This window comes from Pelodiscus sinensis, chromosome 12, assembly GCF_052426305.1.
Source record: "Pelodiscus sinensis isolate ZL-2025 chromosome 12, ASM5242630v1, whole genome shotgun sequence".
Classification (NCBI taxonomy): Eukaryota; Metazoa; Chordata; order Testudines; family Trionychidae; genus Pelodiscus; species Pelodiscus sinensis.
The window spans coordinates 24,099,971-24,125,360 of NC_143063.1; the positions used below are offsets into that span (position 1 = coordinate 24,099,971).

General features: G+C 44.6%; 1 protein-coding gene across 3 annotated transcripts in view; it reads right to left on the minus strand.

Annotated features, from left to right (window-relative positions):
* LOC102449365 (borealin-2-like) overlaps window positions 1-25,390 on the minus strand; it is a 79,293-nt gene that overhangs the window by 50,519 nt on the left and 3,384 nt on the right. For 2 of the 3 annotated variants that reach the window (XM_075940201.2, XM_075940200.2), the window contains exons 3-9: window positions 22,142-22,191; window positions 21,528-21,588; window positions 19,389-19,456; window positions 18,453-18,523; window positions 15,195-15,290; window positions 13,828-13,957; window positions 12,997-13,083 (exon numbers count right to left, since the gene is read on the minus strand). In XM_075940201.2, coding sequence (XP_075796316.1) covers window positions 12,997-13,083; window positions 13,828-13,957; window positions 15,195-15,290; window positions 18,453-18,523; window positions 19,389-19,456; window positions 21,528-21,588; window positions 22,142-22,191 — 563 coding nt within the window. Of the gene's footprint in view, window positions 1-11,736; window positions 12,142-12,996; window positions 13,084-13,827; window positions 13,958-15,194; window positions 15,291-18,452; window positions 18,524-19,388; window positions 19,457-21,527; window positions 21,589-22,141; window positions 22,192-25,390 lie in introns of those variants that run through there. The other variant, XM_075940199.2, reaches the window with a different exon arrangement.

The following is a 25,390-nucleotide window of genomic DNA, read 5'->3' on the forward strand; positions in this document are numbered from 1 at the left end:
AACTTCCACACAGTGTGCAGTGGTGGTCAAAAAGGCAAATAGGATGCTAGGAATTAAGAAAGGGCTAGAAAATAAGACAGAATATCTTGCCGCCCCTGTATAAAACTATGGTATGCCCACATCTTGAATACTGTGTACAGATGTGGTCTCTCCTCAAAGATATTTTGGCCTTGGAAAGGGTTCAGAAAAGGGCAACTAAAATGATTAGAGGTTTGGAACGGGTCCCTTATGAAGAGAGGTTAAAGTGACTGGGACTTTTCAGTTTAGAAAAGAGGAGACTGAGGGGGGAGATAATAGAGGTCTATAAAATCATGAGTGGTGTGGAGAGGGTGGATAAAGAAAAGTTATTAGTTCCCCTAATAGAACTAGAGGACACCAAATGAAATTAAAGGTAGCAGGTTTAAAACTAATAAAAGAAAGTTCTTCACACAGCGTGTAGTCAACCTGTGGAACTCCTTGCCAGAGGAGGCTGTGAAGGCTAGGACTATAACAGAGTTTAAAGAGAAGCTAGATAATTTCATGGAGGTTAGGTCCATAAAAGGCTATTAGCCAGGGGATAGAAATGGTGTCCCTGGCCTCTGTTTGTCAGAGGCTGGAGATGGATGGCAGGAGACAAATCGCTTGATCATTGTCTTCAGTCCACCCTCTCTGGGGCACCTGGTGCTGGCCACTGTTGGCAGAAAGGCTACTGGGCTAGATGGACCTTTGGTCTGACCCAGTACGGCCGTTCTTATGTAATATGGAAACTGGAACACAACTCTTGGGATGTGTCTTTGATCTGCTGTCCTTTAGCAACAGGGCTTTGATTTTCTTCCAGAATTGAAGATGGGTAACTTTCAAGAACTTCAGACCAAGACCTGAAGACCAATGTATATGGTCATCTAGTCTAGCTCCTCTCATAAGTCCTTGGACCATGTATTACCTACTTCTGCTAAACTATTAGTTCCACCTTGTATTCATCTGTGACACAAATATCTTTCCTAGACCTGAAGTAGAGCTTTGTGGGGCACCACAACTTGTGGTTATGTCTACACTGGCAGCTTCTTCTGCAAGAACTCTTTGGCGGAAGAGTTCTTGTGCAAAAACTCTTCCACAAGAGAGCATCTACACTGCCATGTGCTTTTGCACAAGAGATGTGCTTTTGCGCAAGAGCATCCATGGTAGTGTGGATGCTCTCTTTCACAAAAAAGCTCTAATGGCCATTTTCACCATAGTGGCTTCTTGCTTAAGAAATTCATGCTGCCTGTCTACACTGCCCTCTTCTGGAAGAGCTCTTGCACAAGATGGCATATTTCTCATGGGGAGAAGAATAACTCTTCTGGAAGAAGCCTTGTTTTACAATGCTGTACTGTAAACTTACTTCTGGAAGAACACTCTAGGTTCTTCCGTTAAAAGCATTTGCGGAAAAGAACGTCTAGATTGGCACGGACGCTTTTCTGCAAAAGCACTTTTTGCGGAAAAGCGTCCATGCTAATCTAGACGTGGTTTTGCACAAGAAAGCCCCGATCGCCATTTTGCCATCGGGGCTTTTTTGCGCAAAACAGTTTTTAGCTGTCTACACTGGCCCTCTTGCGCAAAAACATTTCCCGAAAAGGGCTTTTGCCTGAATGGGAATGTCAAAGCATTTGCGCAAAAAGCACTGATTTCAGACAGTAGAACGTCAGTGCTTTTGCGCAAAATCAAGCGGCCAGTGTAGACAGCTGGCAAGTTTTTGTGCAAAAGCAACTGCTTTTGCTGAAAAGCTTGCCAGTCTAGACGCAGGCATGCAGTGTAGACAGCCGGCAAGTTTTTGCGGAAGAACGGCTGTTCTTGCACAAGAAGCTGCCAGTGTAGACGTAGCCTGTCTGTCTTAGACATGGGTTACACTAGACCTAGAAGTTCAGCTTCACATATGTAACTCCAGCTATGTAAATAATGTAGTTTGGCACCATATTCATAGTGGAAGGTTGACGGGAGCAAACTCTCCCATCGATTTCCTTTTGTCCTTGTGATTGTGAGGAGTAATGGTGCCGACTGGAGGTCCCCTCGGCATTTGATTTTAGCGGGTTTTAACTAGACCCTCTAAATTGAGCTCCAGAAGATCAATCTCTGGCACATAAGTATAGATGTAATCTTATCAACAGAAGATGGTTCAGTATAGGGATGTAAGCGTGTAGCCATTTAAATGGGAAAGTGCTAAGCATGAGCTTACCCGTTACCCAAATGATTACATGTGGCTCCCAGGGAGCTGCCTGTGGCCAGCCCCATGCTGCTGTCTTTGTATCAGAGGCAGCAGCTGGCTCCCTAGGGTTGAGGTGGCAAGCGCACAGTGGCTCCTGGGGAGCTGGCTGCTGCCCCTCATGTAATTATGTAACTGCTGAAAATTTCAGCAGTGAAATGGTTAATTACACATTTTAACCTAGGCCAATAAAAGATATTACCTCACTCATCTTGTATCTAATACCCTTAGACTGACACTGCTACAACTAGGCTGTAGTTTCCATTTCTGTAAGGGTAGGAAGGAGGGAAGCATCTGAATCACCTGATGAAAATTAAAACAATTCCCCTTCTAACACTTTAAGTGTGTATCACTTTTACTTGCAGAACAGTCTTCATGTGGACAGAGGTAAAGTAAAATGTAACGGATACAGTGGAATAAATTAAAGTTTGTGATTGGTAATATCAATAAATGAAGCTTAGTAGTCAAGAGTTCTGTACAAAGACCAGGAGTGAACTATGCTAAGCTACTACAAATGCATTTATGTTCCTGGCAGCAGGGACTGATTTCAAAAGAGCTAGACAGACAGTATCTCAACATAACAGCAAGCTGTTTTAGTGTAGCCATTACTGAGAAGGGCAAAGAATAATTAGTTTTGCAGATGTTTAGAGGGAACTCCCAAGGTCAATAGGAGCATGGAAGTGCTTGTTTGAAAATGTGATGGGGGCTAATGCTGCAGGTCAGAGGTAGGAGTCAACACCTCAATAACAGGAAGATGACAGATAGCATGACCTTTAAAGACAAGCAGTTTGTTTTATGCAACAAAGATGGAGGAAACTAGTGGAGCAATGCAGACAGGTGTGATGTAGTCAGAATGTCTGCTTAGGGAAATTAATCTTTGCAGCATCATGCTGAATGGACATGAGCCAGAGTTAGACTTTATTTGTCATGGTCAGTAAGGAGGAGGTTGCAGTAATCAAGCTGTAAGATCAGAGCTTGGGCAAGATTTCTGGCTGTGTGACTAAGACGACATGGGCTATGTAGAAAGAAACAGTAAGACTAAGACTCAGTCCAGATGCAAGGTGCTAGAGTCATTCAAGTGAAAGATGACACCCATGTGACAGGCAAGAGCATGGTGATTAATAGGAAGCGGGAGAAAGATTCCACTTTTAGCTATGTTGAGTGCACATCCATGATATCTTCTCATAGATGACAGCTAGCCTTCCATGAGGAGATGTCAGGCTGAGATGTTACTTTAGACAGCTAGAGTAGAAATGGTGGTTGAATTGGTATTTCTGAATGACTACTGCAAGAAGACATGTAATACCCTTGTAGAAACTTCTCTTACAAAAACACTGGGGGGAAGGATTCTCTGAAGGAGTGATGAGAAAAGTAGGACAGGACAAAGCAGTTCCTTTGGTCCTTACTGTACTCTTGTATTTCCATCAAGGCACTTACAGTGAGTTATAATAATCATCTTCCTAATTCTAAAGATGTTGCTCATGCTGTTTGTTTCATGTTAGTGATGTTATGCTCGCTCACTGGAACCAAGATAATGCCGCATAATTAAAATAATCAGCACAAGGAAAGAACAAAACCACAATTCAAGTGTCTAGAGTCCCACCCATGCAATTGAATAGGTATTGATCATTGTGGTTGCTAAAGTAGAAAGGGAAGTATGAGTAATTCTCATGATGGTTAGTTTAAATTAGCAGGCTATGTGGAATGCACTGGCCTGCACTTGACTCTTCCCTACAGCTTCTCTCCCAGCAGTGCTTGTTTGTAACACATGCCTTAGCTTGTTTGAGTACATCAAGCATAAATGTGTAAACATATTTCCCTAGCAACAGTTGTGCAGCATTTTGCTTATATGGGTTTTGGTAATGACTTGCAAAAGAAATAGGTTGAGGGGAGACACTAAGGGCTGTAAAATACTTCATCAAGCTTATTGGGACAATGCCATTTAATTTGATTCTTCAGAATTATTTGGCTCCACTATGATTAAACAGCCTGGAGGGCAGTGTGTTAATTTTAGATACCTACTGACCATTGATGCCAAGTTATTAATCTTGCCCAGCTGCCACATACAGTCAATAAGCATAGACCATAACAACCCTTCAGCAATAGATTTACTTACACCAACATAAGGGCTTCTTCCATCAACTATAGGCAATCTACCTCCCCAAAAGGCACCTGTGCCAATAGAAGACTTCTTCTGTTGATCTAGCATTTGCACTAACAATTTACATCAGCTATGTCTCAGGCATATGGATTTTTCACACTCCTGAGGCAGAAAAAGATTCTGATCAATATTCCTAGTGCACACGAGGACTTAGAGTGTTGCTGCCAAATACAGAGGGACTTAATTCAACTTGAAAAGAAACTTTCACCATTATTCTGGGAAAGGGGGTAGTTATTTTATTCATGTACACTGTATATCACTGCCATATTTGAGCACCTAGGAGGTTACCAAGACTGATCCAAAATGAACTGTCCTAGCTATTCACTTTAACTCCTTTCCCACCCCGCTATGAAAATGATTTATTTTAATCGATCTTCCTCTTCATCTTACTGCATTGCCCTATCAACACCATGTAAAATAGAGCTGTGATTTCTGGATTGGAGAACTTTCAAAGAAAGGAAGTCCAGCACTTCTGAAATTAGTAGCAAGATGTGAGATAGTATGTCAGGACTCCTACAGCTGTAGAACAGCTACAAGGAAAGCTGCACCCCAACTTACTTACATCATCTCTGGTTGGCTCTACGCTTCTTGTGGAGGTGGCATTGACATGGCTTAGATCAGTGTTTCTCAACCGATGGTACGCAAGAGAAGTCGGGGAGGTACGTCAACACAAGTGAAATTTGGCAAAAAATGTCTGGGGTTTTGCCCTGCAAAGGGGATCAGAGAGGGGGCAGTGGCATGTACCTGTCAAACTGAATGTTCAGAGCCACATGCCTGGACACAAACAACCACTTAATGCACATGCCCCAGCACCTGGAGGGAGACACACACAGCTGTGGTGGCTCCAGTGAGACTCAGGGCAGTTCCAAGTTGGGGGGGGGGGGCGGTTTTGGCCAGAGGCTTAGCAAAAGGGAGCAGGGAGGTGGCCACAGGGGGGCAGTTACCCCTGGCCGCCACACAGGGGGGGAGGGGAGTGCTAGGCTAAGGTGGGAGTGCACAACCCCACACGGTGAACCCAGCACTGGCAGGCCACTTGCTCCCTGCAAACAAGCTGCTGAGGCAGGGGCAGGCGGCGGGAGCGGGCACTTCAAAGGCAGGGTTACTATCTGTCCCATTTTTCCAGACATGGCCTCGTTTTTCCGTGTTAAATTGCCACCCAGCCAGCTTTTTTAAAACACAAAAATGTCCGGGATTCGGGGAGAGGGCAGCAGTACCTGCCGTCGTCTCTCTTTGGGAGCCACGCGCCTGGACAGTTCATGCCACTCTGTGCACATGCCCTAGAGCCTGGAGGGAGAAGCGCGTGGCTCCAGTGAGACCATGGGTGTTGTTAAATGAATCTGGGAGGTGCCTGGCTCTGGGGGAGCGGGTGGGTGCATTGGGTTGGAGTGGGGAGGGGGGCTGGAGGTGCTTAGCTGTGTGGGGGGGAGGGCATTGGGTTAGACTGGGGGGGACTTATTTTTTTAAAGGGGTACTTTATAAAAAAAAGGTTGAAAAACACTGACTTAGATTGTCCTGTGGAGCATCTTGCAAGCCAGGACATGGGACTTTTGGTTTGTACCTGTATTGAATAGGGTACTCAATAACTGTAGCATTGTTTTGGCAGATTACAAGTACCAAAACTCTGACTTCCAAAAGAGTTCACCCACTTTTACCTTAGGTCTTGTCTGCACTTGGAATTATTCCTCATTTATTTCCAGAGTAGGAGCAACCACATCCAGGGCGCATCAGGAAAGTCTCCATCAGCCCTCAAACTGAAAACAGCCCTCAAAAGGTATAAGAAAACTCTTAGAAGGAGTGAAACGGTAATACAAAGAGTCATGACTAACTCTAGGAAGTTTGACCAAGGATGAACCGCTTGCAAATTTTACTCAGGCTCTGGAGGAGAACATCAACCTTAATAGTAAGTTATAAACTCTTCCCCCTGATACCATGGTAATCACATCCAGGCTAAGACATTTTTATATATTTTCCTTATCTTCCCAACATTACATTCTCCTTCGTTATGGTTTGAGAGTCTGGAAGCATTGTTACCCTTAAATGATAATTGCCTTATTTTCATGTTTACTTTCTGCAGTGTAAAATTCTAATTTCTTTAATTGGAGCCGTAACGCGAAGGGAAAAAACAGACACAGTAGATGCCTTTTTAGTAGACAGTCTACTGGGAAAGGGTGACTAGTGATGGAGAACCACCAAAAGCTGCACTATGAAGGAGACAAATGTCCCACGCTCTTGCAAGAGATAAAGGATCATGAGACCAGATCCTGAAGTTACAGAGACACTAACTCAGCCTTTCCATTCCTAATTGCTACAAGAGGAAAGAGAGATCAGAGGTAGGATACTAGGAAAATCCCCTCATTTTAAAAAGTTAATCTAGCAGCACACCTTTGCCTCTCATCATTCTTAAACCTGTATCTACTGCAGTTAAGGACTCACTGTGGCAAACATGCAACGTAAGTGTACATTTCAGGGAAACCAGCCTAAAAAGTTAGCACAGACTGTTGCTAAAAAGAAAAGGGAGGTGTAAACGAGTCAAGAGTTATCATAACACTGACTAGGCTGCAGCCCCTCTCAACAGACCCTTGTGTTGAGCCCCAGTTTGTCCTTGCACCCAAGATACCTCAGCAGCTTAGATTATTGTGAGAAACAATATTATCGTTTAGCTAGTATGATCTACACTTCAATAAATTATGCTCCAGACGTCAATGGGCATGACAGGACAGCCTACTGGGGGGATGGGTTGAAAGTCAACTCAAGTGTAAAGTTTTAACACCTAGATTGTCAAATAACTGTTCAGAAGGTTTGTCTACTTCAGTGGTCCTCAACCTTTAGAGGCTCCCGGGCGCCCGGGAGGTGGGGCCACTCACGCGCCGGGCACCCGGGAGGTGGGGGCCACTCACGCGCCGGGCGCCTGGGGGCGGGGCCGCGTATCCGGGGGCATGCCAGGGGACTGGGATGCCCTTGCATCTGGCGCTGGAGTGTGCCCATGGGCCGGGGCTGGGGCCGCCTGAGCGCCTTATGCCGTGGGCCCGGGGCCGGTGCTGCCACCCGAGCCACGTGCCTGGGGCCGGCACTGGCGCCGCTCGAGCACCACGCGCCCGAGCGCCCGCATGTGCCCCGGGGCTGGGGCCGCCCGAGCACCACGCACCCAGTGCGTGTCGCGCGCCTGGAGCCCGCGCCTCCCGTGCGCCGGGGGCGGGGCCGGCCCAGGTTGTCAGCGGGCACCCATGAATGCCCTGGCGGGCGCCATGGCACCCACAGGCACCATGTTGGGGACCACTGGTCTACTTTATTCTTGACCTGCTACACTATGAGCTAAGGTCAAATCTATTAAGGTTGATTGCTAGTCACCTGATTTTGCAAAGTCCAAGGTCCATGTCCCCACTGTGCATAAGAATTCAGTATAGTTCAAAGTAGCACATATCCATGAGAGAGACTGCCATTGACTTTGAGAGCAATGCACTGTGGGTAGCTATCCCTCAGTACCTGTTCCGCTTTCATTCTGGGTTATGCTCCTGGTGAATACTGGGACCAAAACTGTGCAGTGGTTAGTCCTGGATTCATGTAATGCATAATGCACTCATCAACTTTCTTCCCCCCCTTGTTTGAGACCAATGGGAAACAGGTTTCTTGCAGCCCTTTTGGCCCTGGTAATCCACACAGACACCATAGCAGCCCAAGCATGGATCCCATTTTGCATCAAACCATTGTGAGGTTGAGGTCTATCGTGGTACAGCTAATGGTCAATATTTCCAGAGAATATACATGTCATTCTGCCAGGAAAAGGACGAGCACAAATCTCAGGATCCCGTCGACACGCTGTTCAGACAAGCCCTTGCACTGATTGAAATGCAGCTGGCAAGCAATTTTCTGGACACAGTGGAATGCTGGTTCTTTGAGGAGTGTCCCTCTGGACACTCGTTTCTAGGTGTTTAATGCTTCTGTATCAACTTTTTGGCAGCAGTACTCCCAGGGTGGCATCGTGCATGCGCCACAGTGCCGGAGCAAACGTGCCGCTGCACATGGGGCATCAACTGTTGCATCAGTTCCTTCTCCACTGTGGAAGGTGTTACATTTCCAAAGCAGGGGGGAGGGGCAGGTTGTGGAGCACCCACAGAGACACCCACCTTGAAGAACACCAGTTACTGCACAAGGTGAGTAAACTCCCTTTTCTGGCACCAGAGTAGTGGGAGAGCATAGTGCTGCAGGTACGGGATGATCAGCAGTGGCTGCAAAACTTCCAAATGCACAAGGCCACTTTCATCGAACTGTGTGAATGGCTTTCCCCTGGCCTGAAGCTGAAGGACTCCCAAATGAGACCATGCTGAAGCATGGGGCAGTTGTCCTGTGGAAGCTTGCAATACTTCTCCAGGGTGCACAGGCAGTGGTGGACCACAAGGGCTGTTTCACTGGCATCATGGGATGGTCAGGAAAGGTGCATGGCATGCATAGCTTTAGGAGATGCATGCTGGAACTCCTCTCCTCCTCCTCCTGCTCGTTCCCCCCCCCCCCCAAGATAGGAAAATTAGAATTGGAGAGGTGTAAATACCAATAGCGATCTTTGGCAACACAGGCTACCCCTTGTGCCCATAAAGCCATACACAGGCAGCCCACTACAGAACAGTTCAGCTACAGACTGAGCAAGTGCAGAATGGTGGTTGAATGTGCTTCTGGACTTTTAAAGGAAAGTTTTAGGAGTCTGACTAGGTTAGACCTCAATGAACGCAACTTTCCTTTTGTAGCGGCATCCTGCTGTGTGCTCCATAATATACAAGAGTGCCAGGGGGAAGTTACCCAGCGGGATGGGGGCCTGAGGCAGAGTGCCTAGACAGTTGTAGCAGCCAGACCCCAGGGTGATCACCACAAGAGCACAGCACAAGTCAGAGAGACCTTGAAAGAAAGCTTTATGAATGGCCAGTTCAGAGACATGCATGTTGCTCTCCAGGTGCTGTCCCTGCCTTCAGTGTGTTTGCCTGCAACCCCTCACCCCACCACTGCAATACAAGCACTGCAGAGCCTTGTTCAGAGACCATGCAGAGCAAGGGGGAAGAAGAGAACCAGAAAGAGGAGGACAGCCTTTTGCCTCCCAAGGCCCTGGAGGTTGTGTGTGAGGCTGCCCTTGATCTTCCTCTCTCTCCCCCCCCCCCCCTTGTGTCTTGGGGCTAGAAACTATGCAATAGGGTGAAGAGAGGAGGAAGTTTCGGCAGGGGAAGGGTATTCTCTAGGCAGGCAGCCAGACACTCCATCACCGCTGTCAAGGAGGAAAAGACCGGCTCCTGTTGCCTGGCTTGCAGTTCCCTGCATGCTCTGCTATCTCACCCTGTCAGTCCATGCACATCTGCTCCAGGCATGTATTCCTCCCCTCCATTTGCTCCTTAAACATGTCTTCCCTTGTCGGTTTTCACCTGCGGATTTGTGAGAGCCAGAAAACTGCTGGAGCAGTGCCTAGCAAGTTCCCTGCTGTAACAGAGTTACAAGGGTACACACTACAGTAGATACATTAGGTTTTAGGCTGCACTCTTAACATACAGCGAAGGGCCCTATAGAGACAATAGAGATGTGTCTGTGTATGGCCGAAGTTATGCTTTAAAGCAGCCACTCTACAACTGCTTTCAAGAGTTCAAGGGGCCATTTGGAGGCAGGCAGAGTAAGGGACCTGTCAAGGCACAATCCTGCAGTGAGGATGGGCGCAGGGTGGAGGCTCTCACACTTTTCCTCCTCAGTGTCCATCACACCCCTCTTCCCCGGGAGTGTGGTACTTTCTCCCTCCATCCTACCCACATGCCTGTGGGATGGGAGAGGGAGGCTGAAGCCACAATAGCAGCAGAGGCAGCAGTTAATAGCTTCCCATCCTCCTTTCTCCAGGTTGTCATGCGAAATATCAGTCTTCTCTGAATCAGAGTGATAGGGAGCTGATACTAACTGAATGTGGCCAGAAACCTGGGCCTTATGCTTAATGCTGCAATGACACCAGACCACTTACTGCTGGCTTGGCATGGGAAGGTGTCCTGCCATGGAGGATGGAATAAGGTGGCCTCTCCAGAAACCTTGAGAGAAGGATCAAATAGTTCCTATAAGAGCTTTATGAGACAGGTAGGGAGGATTCCCACTCCTCCTCCAGACACATTAATAGCTTCTACTTGGCCCTCACATGCTGTGTAGGCACAGAGTGTGCCAGACATCACACCCAACTGCCTTGTAGCAAGGAAAAATTGTGAATGCACCAGAAGCGCCTTCCCCAGGATCAGTGCTTGATTGGGAGATGGCCTGGGAGGAGGGGATTGGCTCCCAAGTGATGAAAAATTCTTGGCTCTTGATGCTCATTGGCTGGCCATTCTCCTTCCCCTCCATGTTGCTGCCCTCTGCGTCTTGGACAGACTCCATGACCTGGCTTGGGAAGCTGGATGGGTCCCCCACACAGAATTGCATGCAGTTGGTTGTAGAAGCAGCATGTTTGTGGTAATGCCCCAGACCATCCATTTGCCTCCTTTGTTTTGTGATAAAATAGGATTGTCTCAGCTCCTTTAACTCGTCACTGCTGGGCATCCCTGGAGCATCCTTGCTCCACCAGGCACTTTGCAGAGATATTGGTGTTTCTTTTGCTGTTTTTTGACTTCCCAAAGAACAGATTCCTCCCCCACACACACTTCCATGAGGTCCAAGATCTCCTCTGTACTCCATGCTGGCACTCTGCACCCCAGGGAACTGGAGCTCATGGCCTACTCAGGTGTGCTGCCTGCTCTGAGATGTACTAACAATGCTGGTCACATGGGAAATGAAATTCAAACTTTCCTGGTGCTTTTCCTATTCTCTTGGAGTAGTAGAGGTGCAAGTTCTGGCAAGAGCAGGGCACTGTGGGATGCCTCCCAGAGTGCAAGAACCCGGACCATGGCAACGCTGGGTCTACGCTACCATAAGTTCATCCATGGAAGATCAAAGTTTGCATTACTCCTCGTAAAAGCAGGAGTATCCAAAAATCAACTTCAGTGGCCCTTAAAGTTGACAGAATGGCCTTGGTAGTGTGGACTCACTCCTTCCCCCAACCTTATGCAGCTAAATTTGATCTAAACTCCTCACATAGGCAAGACTTTAAGCTTTTTTGCCTGGTCTTAGGCACATGATTAAGAGTTAGACTAAAAAAATAAAATACCAAGATGGCCTAAGATTTTTAGAGTGATTCTACCCCCTCTACATTATATTCTCTACCTACTTCGCAGCATACAAGTTACAAATGAGACTGCTACAAACTCACTTTTAAACCTGTTTAGACCAATTTGTCACTTTACATGATTTTTAAATGGTGCTTAGCACTGATGCAGTCTACCACCAGAATGATGGGAAAATAGCTTCTGATGTAACAGATGTATTTTATTTTATATTCTTATGTATAATTTACTGATCACAGGGGATCAAAAATAAATGAGCAATCTGGAAAGGATATAAAATTATCCTTTCATTAAACTAACATGAGTAGAAAACAGTCTTAAATTTCAGTTAAGGAAGCAACTGGTAACATGGCTTTGAGCTTGTAAAACATACTAATTTTACAGTCAATATGTGTTCATTAAGTCTTTCGAGACAAAAGTTTAATATGCAGTATTAAACTTTTATTAAAATATATTAAGTGCTATGTAAATATTTAAAAAACAGACAAACGGTAATTTTTATAAAAATATTCTGTGCAATTGAGAAAATGAGATTTTCCATGTAGACTCCGTTAACTTGGTTTAACTGTCGCTTTCCCACATAAAACAGTCAACTGGCTCTGGGAGGGAAAGAAAGCTATTTTAGACCAACCTTACTGGCAAATATTAAAACTAGAGTTGTTTCAACTCTGCAAGACAGCAAAACTGACAAGCAAGTCTTCAATAGTAGGATATAGCACAGATTAGCAGAGGAGGAGGCAGAGCATCTCCGCTGCTGCCTAGTATTTAGCTTTAGACACACTTCCCCACCCTGATTGCAATACAGGCAGAGAGAATGCTATATTGTAGCTGCCAAATCTTCAGCCTGCTACAATTCATATAATTTAAAGTAAGGTCTCACCCATTATATTGGTCACTTTTCTACATAATACTCACTACCTATGGATATATTAGTTATTGCTAACAGTAGTTACATCTTAAGAGTGCCCATCACAATAACCTCTTGGAGAGCCACTAGTTGGCAAAGAATTAGTAGGGGTGTCCAGGAGAGAGTATAGTAGGAGGAGGAAGAAGCCAAAGTAAGTACAGATTTGATGGGAACCCCTATAGTTTTTATGCAGATTGATGTAGACTAGAGGGCTTGTATAGGATGTGAAACTCAGTTGTCTTGGTTTTAATTCTGCAGATTGAGACACTGTTCTTCTCACTAACAGTGTCTTCTCAGATCAGGGTACACAGGGGAGAAGGAAGACTTCTGCCCTTTCTTTGAAAGGTCGCTGTTAGGACTGAATAAAATTAGTCCTATACAAAGTCTATTTCTAGTAAGGAAAAAAGTGCTATTTCAAGTAGTTTAAACTTGAAACTTTTCTCCCTTACTAGAAATTGTTTGTTCCTTAGATTTGAAGGCTAAGTACCAGGACTTCAGTGCCATTAGCCTATAGAATGCTTACAAGTTTCTGGTTCTTTAAACTTACCACTAGATTATGAATATGTTGAACTGTGTCATCATTAAGCAACTCAACATTGATGTTATGAAGGTCTTCATTAGCAGAACAGAGAGTCTAAGCATAAATCAGAAAGTTAGAGATAAGGCTATTCAGTATGTTTTATATGAATCACTATATCCATTTTCCTTAAATATACACCTCCACTCAATATCTGTAACAGCTTTACTGGCTCAAAGAACATTCTGCCCAAAAAGTGTTAAAGTCTGCATGTCGTCTTCTAATTCATCATTGGCTTTAATGTTCATAAATATCAATCATAAGCTAATGACCCATTAAACTAGTGTTACTACTGGTCAAGTAGTTAATTCAAGAAACAAGAGTTTTCAGCACACCAAGAGCACAGAGATATCATTCTTATTAGCTAACCAATATCCATCAGCTGTCACAGCCAGAATCCCATGTTTCAAAGTCAGCCGTAGTACAGGCTGAAACAAGTGTTTCACAGAGTTTCAGTAGCCCAAGTTATTTGCAGAGTGTTTAGTTCAGTTACTTTAGAGTGTGCAGCCCAGTGAAAATATATCAAATGCTTATTTCACATCACCAATGCTGATGAGTACATTCATTGGCATGATACCTAGAGACTATCATATATTCCAGTGTTAGAATCTTGTTATAAGTCATGTATTAGAATGGCACTAAAGCAATACAGAAAGTTAAGTGGCTACTTCAGAAAGTTATGATTTTGAAATGCCATTTTGCTAGCAAAAACAGATAACACATTTTCCAAATGCGCCTTTTATATATCTACAAGAAACATATTGATCTAAAGCAGGTGAAACTAAAAAGTTGGTGTAATACCTTCCCATCAGTCAGAGGTATGTTAACAAATGGAACAGCTTTTTCCCGAGGCACTGAGTTACTTCTTAGTGACATGGGTTGGACTCTGTCTCTCATAGGTACAGTTCTTGAGACCGCCATTTGTGCTAGTCTAGAAATAGAATATGATAACAGTTTCACTGATAATAAATTGCCTTTTCATGTGTGTCAGCCATTAGGGCCTGCATGATTTAGTAACAGCCAGATTCACATATGCACTTCATGAGAAAAGCTTCATTTTCTACTTTATTCTACAAGCTGTTTGGAATCAACACTAAAGAAAACCCAAACATCTTAATGCTGTAAGTGTTTATTGGCACCACAAGTAACATAGTCAGAGACAAGGTGCAATATTTGAGAGAAAGGAGGATACTTTGGGTTTCTTTAACCTGAAAAACAAGATTCTTAGCATTACACTGGCCTGCTATTAAGCCATTGTGCTATGAACCACTGTGTGGCTTCAGGACTTATTTGAGCTGTCGTAGGCTATGTCTGTACTATGAGCCTCTTGCAGAAGAGCAAATGCAAATGAGCGCTCCATTTGCAAGTGTCACATTCTCATTTGCATTTCCTTTCATGCAAAGAAGTGCTGTGTGGACAGCGCTTTTTTGCACAAAAACCCCTTTTGCGCAAGAGCCAGTCTCAAAAAATGAGAAAGAACAGCTCGTGCAAAAGGAGGTTTTTGCACAAAAAAGTGCCGTCTACACAACGCTTTTTTGCGCAAAAGGGAAAGAAAGAAGAAATGCAAATGAGAGCAAGACACATGGTCTATTTGCATTTGCTCTTCTGCAAGAGCCTCGTAGTGTAGATGTAGTCTCAATGTAAAGGATATCACTTTAGCAGGTTGTCTGCCAGAAATAAGTTCACAATTACCAGTTTTTGAACCTTTCCAGCTCAGCTATACTATATAGTTTATCTGGCTAGACATACTTGTTTGAATTCACACTAAATGTTGAAAGTACTTTCAACAAACAAAATTATTTCAGTTATATTAGAGCCCTGAAAGCTAGTTTCTAAACTGTATTGTTTCTGTAAGCCAAGTCAACACATGCAGACAAAGTTAGTAGCTTGTGCTCCATTAAGCTGGCTTCAGAAGGTAGCCTTAACTACAAAAGCACAGCCATACCGCTAGAATTTTGGCACAAGAGTTTAGTTGCACATATCCACATCAGTCACCCACTTCAGGTTCCCCTCCATGACCCTTTTCCTATATTCCTGAAGTGGCAGACACCGTACTTAAAAAGATCTTCGCATTGTCTCATTCAAAGGAGCATTCCTTAGGTGGAATCCAGATATGGGTGGTAATAAGAATTTAAGAGATTAGTCATTCTATGACCTAAAAGCTTTACCTTCTAGAAACACGTGGAGCAGATTTATAGTTTGCAGCTGTACGATCAGATGGAAGAGCCTTAATGTGTCTCACGTTTGGAGTAGAACATGCAGATCTGCCAGAAAAACAGCATTTGCTTTTACACAGCACACAGCTTTTAGTCTAGAGTGTACCAGTTACAAAGCAGACATTTTAAATGCCATAAGTAGAAGAGTGTACGGTACTTTAGTTCTCTAGTGTTTAAGAGGGCACTGAAAAGGTGAATTCCTCTACACAGCAAAGTTTCATCCACCAGAATCTAGCCTATGCAAGTATAGAGTTGGTTTCAAATACAGGAAGTCCCCGAGTTACGTGGATCCGACTTATGTCGGATCCGCAATTACGAACAGGGTTTTTCTCACCCTGGAGGACGGGAGCGGCGGGACGCCCAGATGCGCCGCGGTCCCGCTGCCCGCGTCCTCCCGAGGAGAGAAAAGCTGCTCTGCGCCTCCCTGGTCTGCTGGGGGGGGAAGCAAAGCTGCGAAGGACCCAGGAAGCGGGACCGCGGTGCGTCTCGGTCTGCCACCTGCGTCTCCCTGGTCTGCTGGGGGGGGGGGGGGTGCAGCTAGTGCGCCCCCGCGCAGCAGACCAGGCTTTTCTCCGGACGCCTGTGGTAGAGCAGCTGCTCTGGGCGCTACTGGACCAACCCGGCAGCACCCCAGCTGCTCTGCCCCAGGCGTCCTGATTCAGCCGCTGCTGAAACTGACCAGCAGCGGCTGAATCAGGACGCCTGGGGCAGAGCAGCTTGGGTGCTGCTGGGATGGTCCAGTAGTGCCGAGGAGCCGCGCTACTGGAGCAACCCAGCAGCACCCCAGCTGCTCTGCCCCAGGCGTCCCCAAGTCAGCTGCAGCTGAAACTGACCAGCGCTGACTACAGGAAGCCCGAGGCAAAGTTGCTCTGCCCCGGGCTTCCTGGAATCAGCCGCTGATCAGTTTCAGCAGCAGCTGACTTGGGGACGCCTGGGGTTCTTAAGTTGAATCTGTATGTAAGTCGGAACTGGCGTCCAGATTCAGCCTGTTGAAACTGATCAGCGGCTGATTCCAGGAAGCCCGGGGCAGAGCAACTCTGCCTCGGGCTTCCTGTAGTCAGCACTGGTCAGTTTCAGCAGCGGCTGAATCTGGACGCCAGTTCCGACTTACATACAGATTCAACTTAAGAACAAACCTACAGTCCCTATCTTGTACGTAACCCGGGGACTGCCTGTAGAAGCAATACAGGATCGTTTGTGTCTGAGAAAGGACTGTGACCTTGACACAGTTAAGCTGAGATTCCTATTCAGCCTCCTGGCAGTTTTTAATCAAAAGAGGAGTGAGTTTTTCCTAAGATCAGTTCCCATGAGAATTCTTGAGAAGCCACACCTGAGCCAGAGAATGGGTACTTCCAATTTTGGATCCTCCTCTCATGGGCCCATGAAGTTTGATTTCAAGATAGCTATTAAAGCCCTTCACAAACACAGAATTGAGTTCACTTCAGGAGAGCTGATGTGAGCAAAATGCTACTGAAATGTAGGGAAAAGCCACATACTTGAGACTGACAAAGAGGTTTTGCCTAGAGCTGACTAGTTTTACCAGGTCAGTTCTGTAGACCAGAACATTATCTGTAATCCTAAATTAGGAATCCATATCACTTAGGGCATGTCTACACTTGTCATTTAAAGCAAAAAAGTCCTTTTGCACAAAAACTGTGGAAGTGACCACTTGCCAAAGGCTTTTTGCAGTGACTCAGAAGTTTCACTGCAAAAAAGAAAGCCACCTCTACAAGAAGTGTACAGCTCTTACCAGTGATAACCAGGTCTTGCTCTTTTACAGCTTTTCGCCTCTGCAAGATGGCCCAGTGTTCAAGTGACCACTCCAGCCAACACCTCTGCCTGATGCTAGGTTCATGGATATCTGTCCCTCCCCCTGTAAATCCCAAGCAACTTTGAAACTCCCCTTCCTATTTTCTTGCCAAATGCTCACTTATCTAGCCAGGTGACAATGCCTGTTCCATAGAGCAAACGATCCCCTATTTGCAGCCATGCAGAACTACTGGAGCTGATCAGTGTTTAGTGAACTTAACTGCCACCATTCTGGCTCAGACCAAAGGTCCATCTAGCCCAGTATCCTGCCTTCCAACTGTGGCCACAGCCAGATGCCCCAGAGGGAGTGAACAGAACAGGTGGTCAAGGGATCCCTCCCCATCACCCATTCCCTGACAGAGGCTAGGGATACCATTCCTAGTCATCCTGGCTAATAGCTATTCATGGACCTATCCTCCATGAATTTATCTAGCTCTTTTTGGAACCCCCAGAGAGGTCTGGGTAGAGATTCAGGATGCCCTGCGATTACACTCCACCCCCTTTCCACAAGACCTATTGTCAAAATGGAGAGAGGTGCACTTTGGGATAGGCTGCCCTAAAGGTGCTGCTTGCATCAGCAACGGAAGTGCTGCAAATGTGAATATTCATCGATGCCCACAGAAGTAAGTGAATACCTAAGCCAATGCATCTTTTACTGGTTCCCTATCACAGGTTAAACTGACAGTACAAAAACCTCTGCAAGTATAGACACAGCTTAACTAGGTTTAGGCTCTCTCATTCTCTCCTGTACAGTTTGAGTTGATTCAACATCTGGAGTACACCTCAATAAAGGAAGACAAACAGTGTAGATTAAGCTAGTAGACATATTTCAGATTCTTAAAAAGAACAATTGCACAGATTTTTATGCCAATTTGTCTGGAGACCTCAGTTCCTCAAAGAAAAAGCAGATTTTGCTGTAAGTAGCTCAAATAGAAATTCCAGTACACAAATACTCATGCAAATCCTAATTCCTTTTCTACAGTTAAGATTGGCAAGAAGTATTACTCTGCAGGTTGCTGTTTTTGTTAAAAGAAGCATTTCAGGTTACTACTTACTAAAGGCTACTTTCCTCCATTACATGCGGTCTTCAATTAAACATTAACTAGATATTTTTATATTGCGCGCACACACACACACACACACACACACACACACACACTTGCATGCATCAGTATATACAGTCAAATGATTTGCGCTATGTTCCTTTAGCAACCACACCATTTTAAGGGGTGAATCAGATTCAATTTACTACAGTAGAGTATATCACTGGAAGTCTAACTTGGATAACGTTTGTTAAGTTCTTTATTCTTAGCACTTTAAAAAAAAAGTCACACTGCAATTTATTTGAAAATCCACTCAGTCTAGATTAATTACAAGAGTTACTGAAGGTCATGTTCTTACCTAGAAAGAGTGTGGTTATTGTTTACGTGTATGCCAGATGCTAAAGTAGTGAGTGATTTTGTTTTAGACACCTTAAAAAACAAAAAGTTAAGCATTGTTAGAATAAATGACAATATAGTAAGACAGACTGATGAAGAAGACTTAAGCCTTCTAATAGCATGGTGAATAGGCTACTGTTTAGATGAGTAAACTGAGGCACATGAAATCCCCATGTTATGGCTCCATTGTAAAATTTTTATTGTTTGTCTGTCTTGTCCTAACTGTGCCGTACACCACACGACACTTTTTTGAAAGAGCCATTTTGGCACATCTACCCACATGCTTGTACTACTGATCAAGTCTCTGCTGGATGGATGGGAGTGTGGGTGTACCCATGTCACAGTGCTCAGCTGAAATTTGTAAGCCACAGAGCAAAAGTGAGTTAAGACTGGTAAACTGAGGCAGATGCAATGCTTGTTCTTACTTTTGGTCTCTAAAAACAAACAAACGATTTACTCAAATATGGCAAGGTAACTACTCAACACAAGGTGGGCATTTTTTTCCCCCCGTTGAAACATAACCAAAACAAAAACCAAGTTTGGACTTGAAGTCCCACATATCTCCTAATGATTCAGCAGGGTGAACTACCACCAGTGTTACTCGATTTCAGGAGAAGACTTAAGAAAAACAGCACTGAATTCATAGCCAATGACTGCTGTACACTTTTATTAATTCGTTATCTGTTTACTACCAAACTAGTTCACAAAAGGAATTTATATAAACTAACTTATTAAGATAAGAATATTGAACTGCAACCAATTCTGAATTAAGAATAGTTCAAGAGATTTTTTTTATAAACAAATTCAATAGTTTATTTTAAGATGGAAAGCAGGCAACTGGCCAAGGATCTGCTGAGATCTGTCCTATAAGCTGAGGAAGTTTTCCTTGAAAACTTACCTTTTGAGAAGCTTTCTTGGCAGGCACAGTCTCCTCATCTTTATATTCAACAATTGTAGTTACTTTAACTAAAAAAACCCAAACAGGAATAGAAATACAGGGAACGTTAATAGCTCCAGCAATGGACACACAACAAATGTATTTAGCTATATATTGACTGTTAGTAGACAAGTAGCAATTGACTCCACCATTTGATAGACATTTGGCACTCAGTTCAGTGCTTAAGTGGAATTCACCTGTACCCACCATCATAGCTATGACATATGGATGACCACCCTCAATGACATGCTGGGAGGGAAGAATATCAAGTCACTCTTAAAGGTGACCGCCTCTGAAGAAGGTTCAGTGCACTGACAGAGGTGCACCCTTCCTACTGTGCCTGTTCTAAGATTAAAGAGTAAACTATTTCTTTGAGAGACAAGGCAGGTGAGACCATAACAAAAATTGGTCTAATAAAAGCTGAGAGAAATAAGGTTTTAAGCCATCCAGAGCTCAAGACTTGGAAAGGTACTAGGAGCACCACAGCTAAATACTAAGTCAGACAAAGTTCAGCACAAGTTGGCATGCACATATTTTAAGACACCATTCAGGGTGAAGTGGCCCACTAACACCTGTAGAGGCAGAGGACAAAGGAGTTAGTGAGGTACCAATTGTTGTCATAATCCATAAAGTCAGCATCTTTCCCCCATACTAAGAGTCATGAGGTTTATAGAGTTTGTAATTTAAACTCCTACTCATCTTTTGAGCATGTGCCTGTTTCCTTTGAAGAGAAGGACTACAAGAAGTCCACAGGGATTGCTAATTCTCACAGAATGGCTCATAAAATAGGGGATTGGAATGAGACTCCAAGAGACTTGCATTCTACACCCTGCTCTGCCTCTGACTTGTGTGACCTCAGGAAACCTATTTCACCTCGTTTTACAATAAAGGGAACACAGAGGATTTACCCGGCATTGCTCAGGGCCTTCACTAAATGAAGAAAAACAAAACTTATTTCAAATAACTGCTCTAAGGTGGGGCTGGGATGAGAGGTTCAGTGTGCAGGCAGCCCCAGGGAGTGGACAAGCCCAGCCCTCTCAGCAGCAGCAGCTTGGAGCCAGGTGAGACACCTGTCTCTGGCTGCAGCAGCATGCTGTTAGGGGAGGCTGCAGGACAGACACACTCGTATAGAATAGTCCTTTTCTCCATCCCTTCAACCCCAATGGGGTTATAGCTGTCCTGGTCCCCATCTGACCCCTTGCTGCTCCCCATGGTCATTGCTCAGTATAACTATCCCTGCTAGCAGGGCCTTCCCTTTCCATTTTATGAGAAACAACTGCATTCCAGGCACATTCCATTGTCCTGGCACAATCAAACCCCTGCCTCACTAAGTTATGATGAGAGGAAGCTGCATATCACATTTGGTGTCCCTAGCTCTTACCATTTACGAGTTTTTGAACAGACTCCTGGACAGACAGACACTCTCTCAAATATATAGCAGAAGATGAGCAGATTTTACTCAATGCCCAGTGCCATGTTGTACCACTCCACCTCTCTTCCTCCACTCCCTAATATCTATTGGGACTTTTTAAAAGAGACTTTTTTAGTTTGGAAAAGATAAAATTGAGTTCTATAAAATCATGGCTGATGCAGAGAAAGTACATGAAGCGCTAGAGTCCTCAAATGAAATGAATAGGCAGCAGGTTTAAAACAAATGAAAGGAATTATTTTTTCCACACAATGCAGTCAATTTGTGGAACTCTTTGCCAAAAAAGATTGAAAGCCAAGGCTAAAATGGTTTAAATTAAAAACCCAAAACAAAAAAACATGAACGAGGTAAGTTCATGGAAGACAGGTCCAGCAATGGCTATTACCCAAGCTAAGCAGGCATGATGTCCTTAGCATCTGTTTGCCAAAAACTGGGAATAGATCACCTCTACAACACATAGCATTGACCACTATTGAAAGAAAGAATGCTGAGCTATATGGACTTTGGTCTGACCCAGTATGGCTGTTCTTATGCAGGCTTTACTATAGTAAATTATACAGTCAGTGTACCAAAGAGAATCCTAACAATACTACTTTTCCCGTCATTAAATATATATAATAATTTCTTTAAAAAAAATCAGATACTAAAGTCCCCAACAAGAATTTATTCACCTTTTCTGCTGCAGTTTCTCACCACTTTGGTATTTGGAATGTCCTCTACAGAGCAGTCATTCTATAAGATATTTAAATAAAACGGAGAGCTATACAATCAGTAAACTTCCCCAAGATATGTATTCGTTAACCTAGGGAGAAGGTGACTGAGTTTGTAAAGAAAATGGATACAAGATATCTTCAGAAATTTTCCAGCATAGAGGGAAAAATTATGCTTAGCAAAGCCATTTTCAGCCACATGCACAAGACAAGATACGAGTGAATAACTAAACTTGAAGTTCTCTCAACAATAGGGTTGTTAAAATGCATGTATTTAGGTAAACACCTAACTGCTGAAAACTTCAACAGTTTCATATATACAAGGGAGGGTGCAGGCTCATCAGTTAACCATTTACACTTTCACATCCCTAGTCAATAATATCTGTAAGTTACTCTAAAAGGGTCACTTTCACTATTATAGGCCATTGTGCCCTGCCATTTTTTTGGTTTGGCTTTTTTCCCTTAAAATAAGCTAATAGAAAAGAATGTTCCTTTTAAGATTTCTTTATGTCATTGGTAAGGATTTAAGAGACTTTCCATATTTAAAATTTCTGCTACAATTTACAAACACTTACCGCTACAACAGCAGCAGCTACAACAGCGGCTTCCTCTCCTCCTTGCAGGTCTGCAACAGAAGAAAAAAAAAAGTACCCTGTTTATAGTAACTACTATTTGTTTAACTAGGGTCTATGCATTTCTAGGTTGGATTCTCAAACTTCATTGCACCAGAACCCCTTTTTACAACAAAAATTACGACACTTGTGTAAAGCCTCCACCCAATCCAGTATAATGTGAATGTAAGACATTTATCTTTTCGTATTAGAAGTCATGTCAGTTTAAGCCATTGCAAGTCAGGCAGCTCTCAGCTATTGTAAGCCACGTAACTCTGTTCCAGGTTATGTCTTACAATAGAATCTGACATGTAGTTTTATTGTAAGCCATGTAACTTTCATGTAATGTTTCAAGTTCTGTAACTTCCAGCTATTGCTAGTACAGTACAATCTTTAAGCGCTGTAACAGTCTATCCTGTGACAGAGGAATGAGTGGGTAGTGTAAATGGCGTGTGTAGGGTAACATCTACGCCTTTGTAGAGAGGAACTGCAAGGCTACAGAGAGAAGCTAGGGGCTAGGTGGGGTCTGATGTAATCTTCGCTTGCACATGAGAAAGATAAGAAATGGAGGGGCAGCGAAGATGGGAAGGAATTAATATGCATGAGGAAAATGAAGTCTGGGTGGGCCTCTCGGTGAGAGAGACAGAGCAAGAACTCAGTGTCTGTGACAGGGGCTGCCCAGCTCAATAAAGAGAGAGCATGCAGACCATGGGTTGTACAATCAGCTAGCTAACCCACATTGGTGATTGCAGGCAGGCACACTGGACCCACCACGTTTGGCTTCTTCTGCTCTCTCTGCACAACTAGTCGCGTGCATAAGTGTCTGAATTAGGGATGTGAACGACTAGTCGCTTCCCCCCCACCTCTATCAAAGAAAGGCAGCAAGGGGGAAGTAGGAGTACTTCAAAGTGGCAGAGATGCTTGAAGCCTGGGGCCAGACCCCAGGCTCCACGCGATGCTGCCACTTTGAAATGCCACGTGCAGCCCAGGATCTGCTGGTGAATCTCTAGGGCTCTTGCTGCACTTCAAAGGTGGAGGCACCCTATAGACTAATCAAATATTCAATGCAAAATGTAATTAGTCAGTTACCCAATACTTAACATCCTTAGTCTGAATGTGTGTTCCAAAAGAGTTCCATTCCCTTATTGCTTGATCCAATAGCAGCACTGAATAAATAAATGTAAGTGTAACCCTGGGCTTGTCTCCAGTGAAATTAGGTAACATTAATGATCCCGGGGGATAGGGGTGGGGCCAAGGCCTGAGCTTCTCTGCCCAAGACTGGGGGCCTGTAACCTGAGTCCTGCTACCAAGGGCTAAAACCCTCGGGCTTCAACTTTTCCGTGTAGGGCAGTGGTGATCAGACTTCAGCCCTGAGTCCCAGCAAGTCAGTCCAGGCAACCCTATTAAAATGGTGTCCTGACCAATGTTTCCTTTAATTTATTCAATTCATATTTTGAATAAATGTTGTTACATGCATGAAGGCATTGTGACTATGCATCACCAGTAGAAACACATGATGCTATGGGCACTGTGCTAATCAGCTGACCAGCATTTGGATCTCTCCTGGGTGGCCCCCCAATCTCACCGCTTGCAAGGAACATTGGACCCAACCTACTCTGGGGTCCTGACCAACAGTTTCAGAACCACTGTTCTAGATGGAGAGAGCCTGGAATAGACCAAGTGATACAGCTGGAGACAAAATTATGGTGCACAAGTGTCGCAAGAAATTGCTCTGGCCTGGGTTAGTATGTCATTTGTACAATTTTTAGTCTTGTAAGAAAGAAGGTAAAAGCTTGTCTCAACTCAATGAATGCATAAGCAAGCTGGAACGTGAATCTACAGAGCACTAGTATGCCATGCTCTCCCCATCCATGTGGGCTCTGATGCTGCATAGGAATAGGTCAAAGTACACCAGGCTAAGGAACTTTTAGTACATGGCAACAAGGTCCGCATGGACAGCAGGCAGCAAGCTTGTGCACTGTAGATTTATACCCCCAAATACCTCACACTAATTCAACATATGAACAAGCCCTTAAGAATTCAATCATGAAATGAAGTCTGACAGCTCAGATACCAGCTTTCCTTACTACTCTAGGGTGCTGATAGCTCTAGGGTGCTGACATCTCTGGAGGAGCTAAATATAGTCCCACAAGACATGGTTCGTAACTGAAAGGGAAGGGAAGCTTGTATTTAAGGCACTTGTCACAGTTAACTATTTTACACTAAAATTTTGACAGAAGCAAAGCATCTAAATCCACTTTGATTAACCCTAGATTCAATAAGCACTTCCCATTTTGGTCTTAATTTGGTCCCCTACAAGAATTTCACTTTGGAAGAGAAACTTCTGAAACCAATATTCTAATAGCAGCAAATAACTGCTGTTGGCCATCACAGATTGAACTGCTTCTATTATTTCGCAAGTGCAAGCTGGGACCAAAATAGTCTTAAACCTAATTACTAACATGGTGAAAAGACTTAATAGCATAAGGCGTTCCATTGCTTAGAGGCTTCAAATCCAAAAAGCGTCTAATACAGTGGTCACCAACCAGTCGATCAGGATCTACTGCTAGATCTTGGTGCCTCTGACAGGTGATCCTGACTGGTTTGGCCAATAGGTTATCAAGCCCAGCACTTCACCTGCCACCCCACAAGACTGTTGCACATTTCCTACCCTTTGCCTTGGAGTTGTTCCCTCAGGAGCCTCCTGCTTGCTGTGCAGGGCAGGAGAGGGAGAGGAGGGAACGCTGATGTCAAGGTGTCCCCTCTCCCACTCTGCATCCTATCTCCACAGAGCGGAGAGGGGGCACAACAGGACTGGGAATGGAGTTTGCTGGCTGCTTTAGGGAGTGCTGCAGGGCCAGGACAGGGGTGAGACTGCCTTAGCCCCACTGCACGATCACCCAGCAGCCACCTGAGGTAAGCAGTGCCCAGCTATTGCCCACATCCTAAAACCTTACCCCAGTCATGATTCCCCCCCCCAGACCACAAGCCCCTGCCCTCGTCCTGAGCATCCCTGCCTCCAAACCCCTTCTGGCACGCCAACTGCCTGCCCCAGGCTCAGCTCAGAGCACCTCTAACAATCCAGATCCCTTAATCTAAGGCCAGAGCCTGCAGCCCAAGCCTCTGCCCCTGGTGAAAATGAGGGAGGACTGAGCGAGCAGGGGTGGGGCCTCGGAGAAGGGGCACAAAAGAGGCAGGGCAAGGGTATCTGGA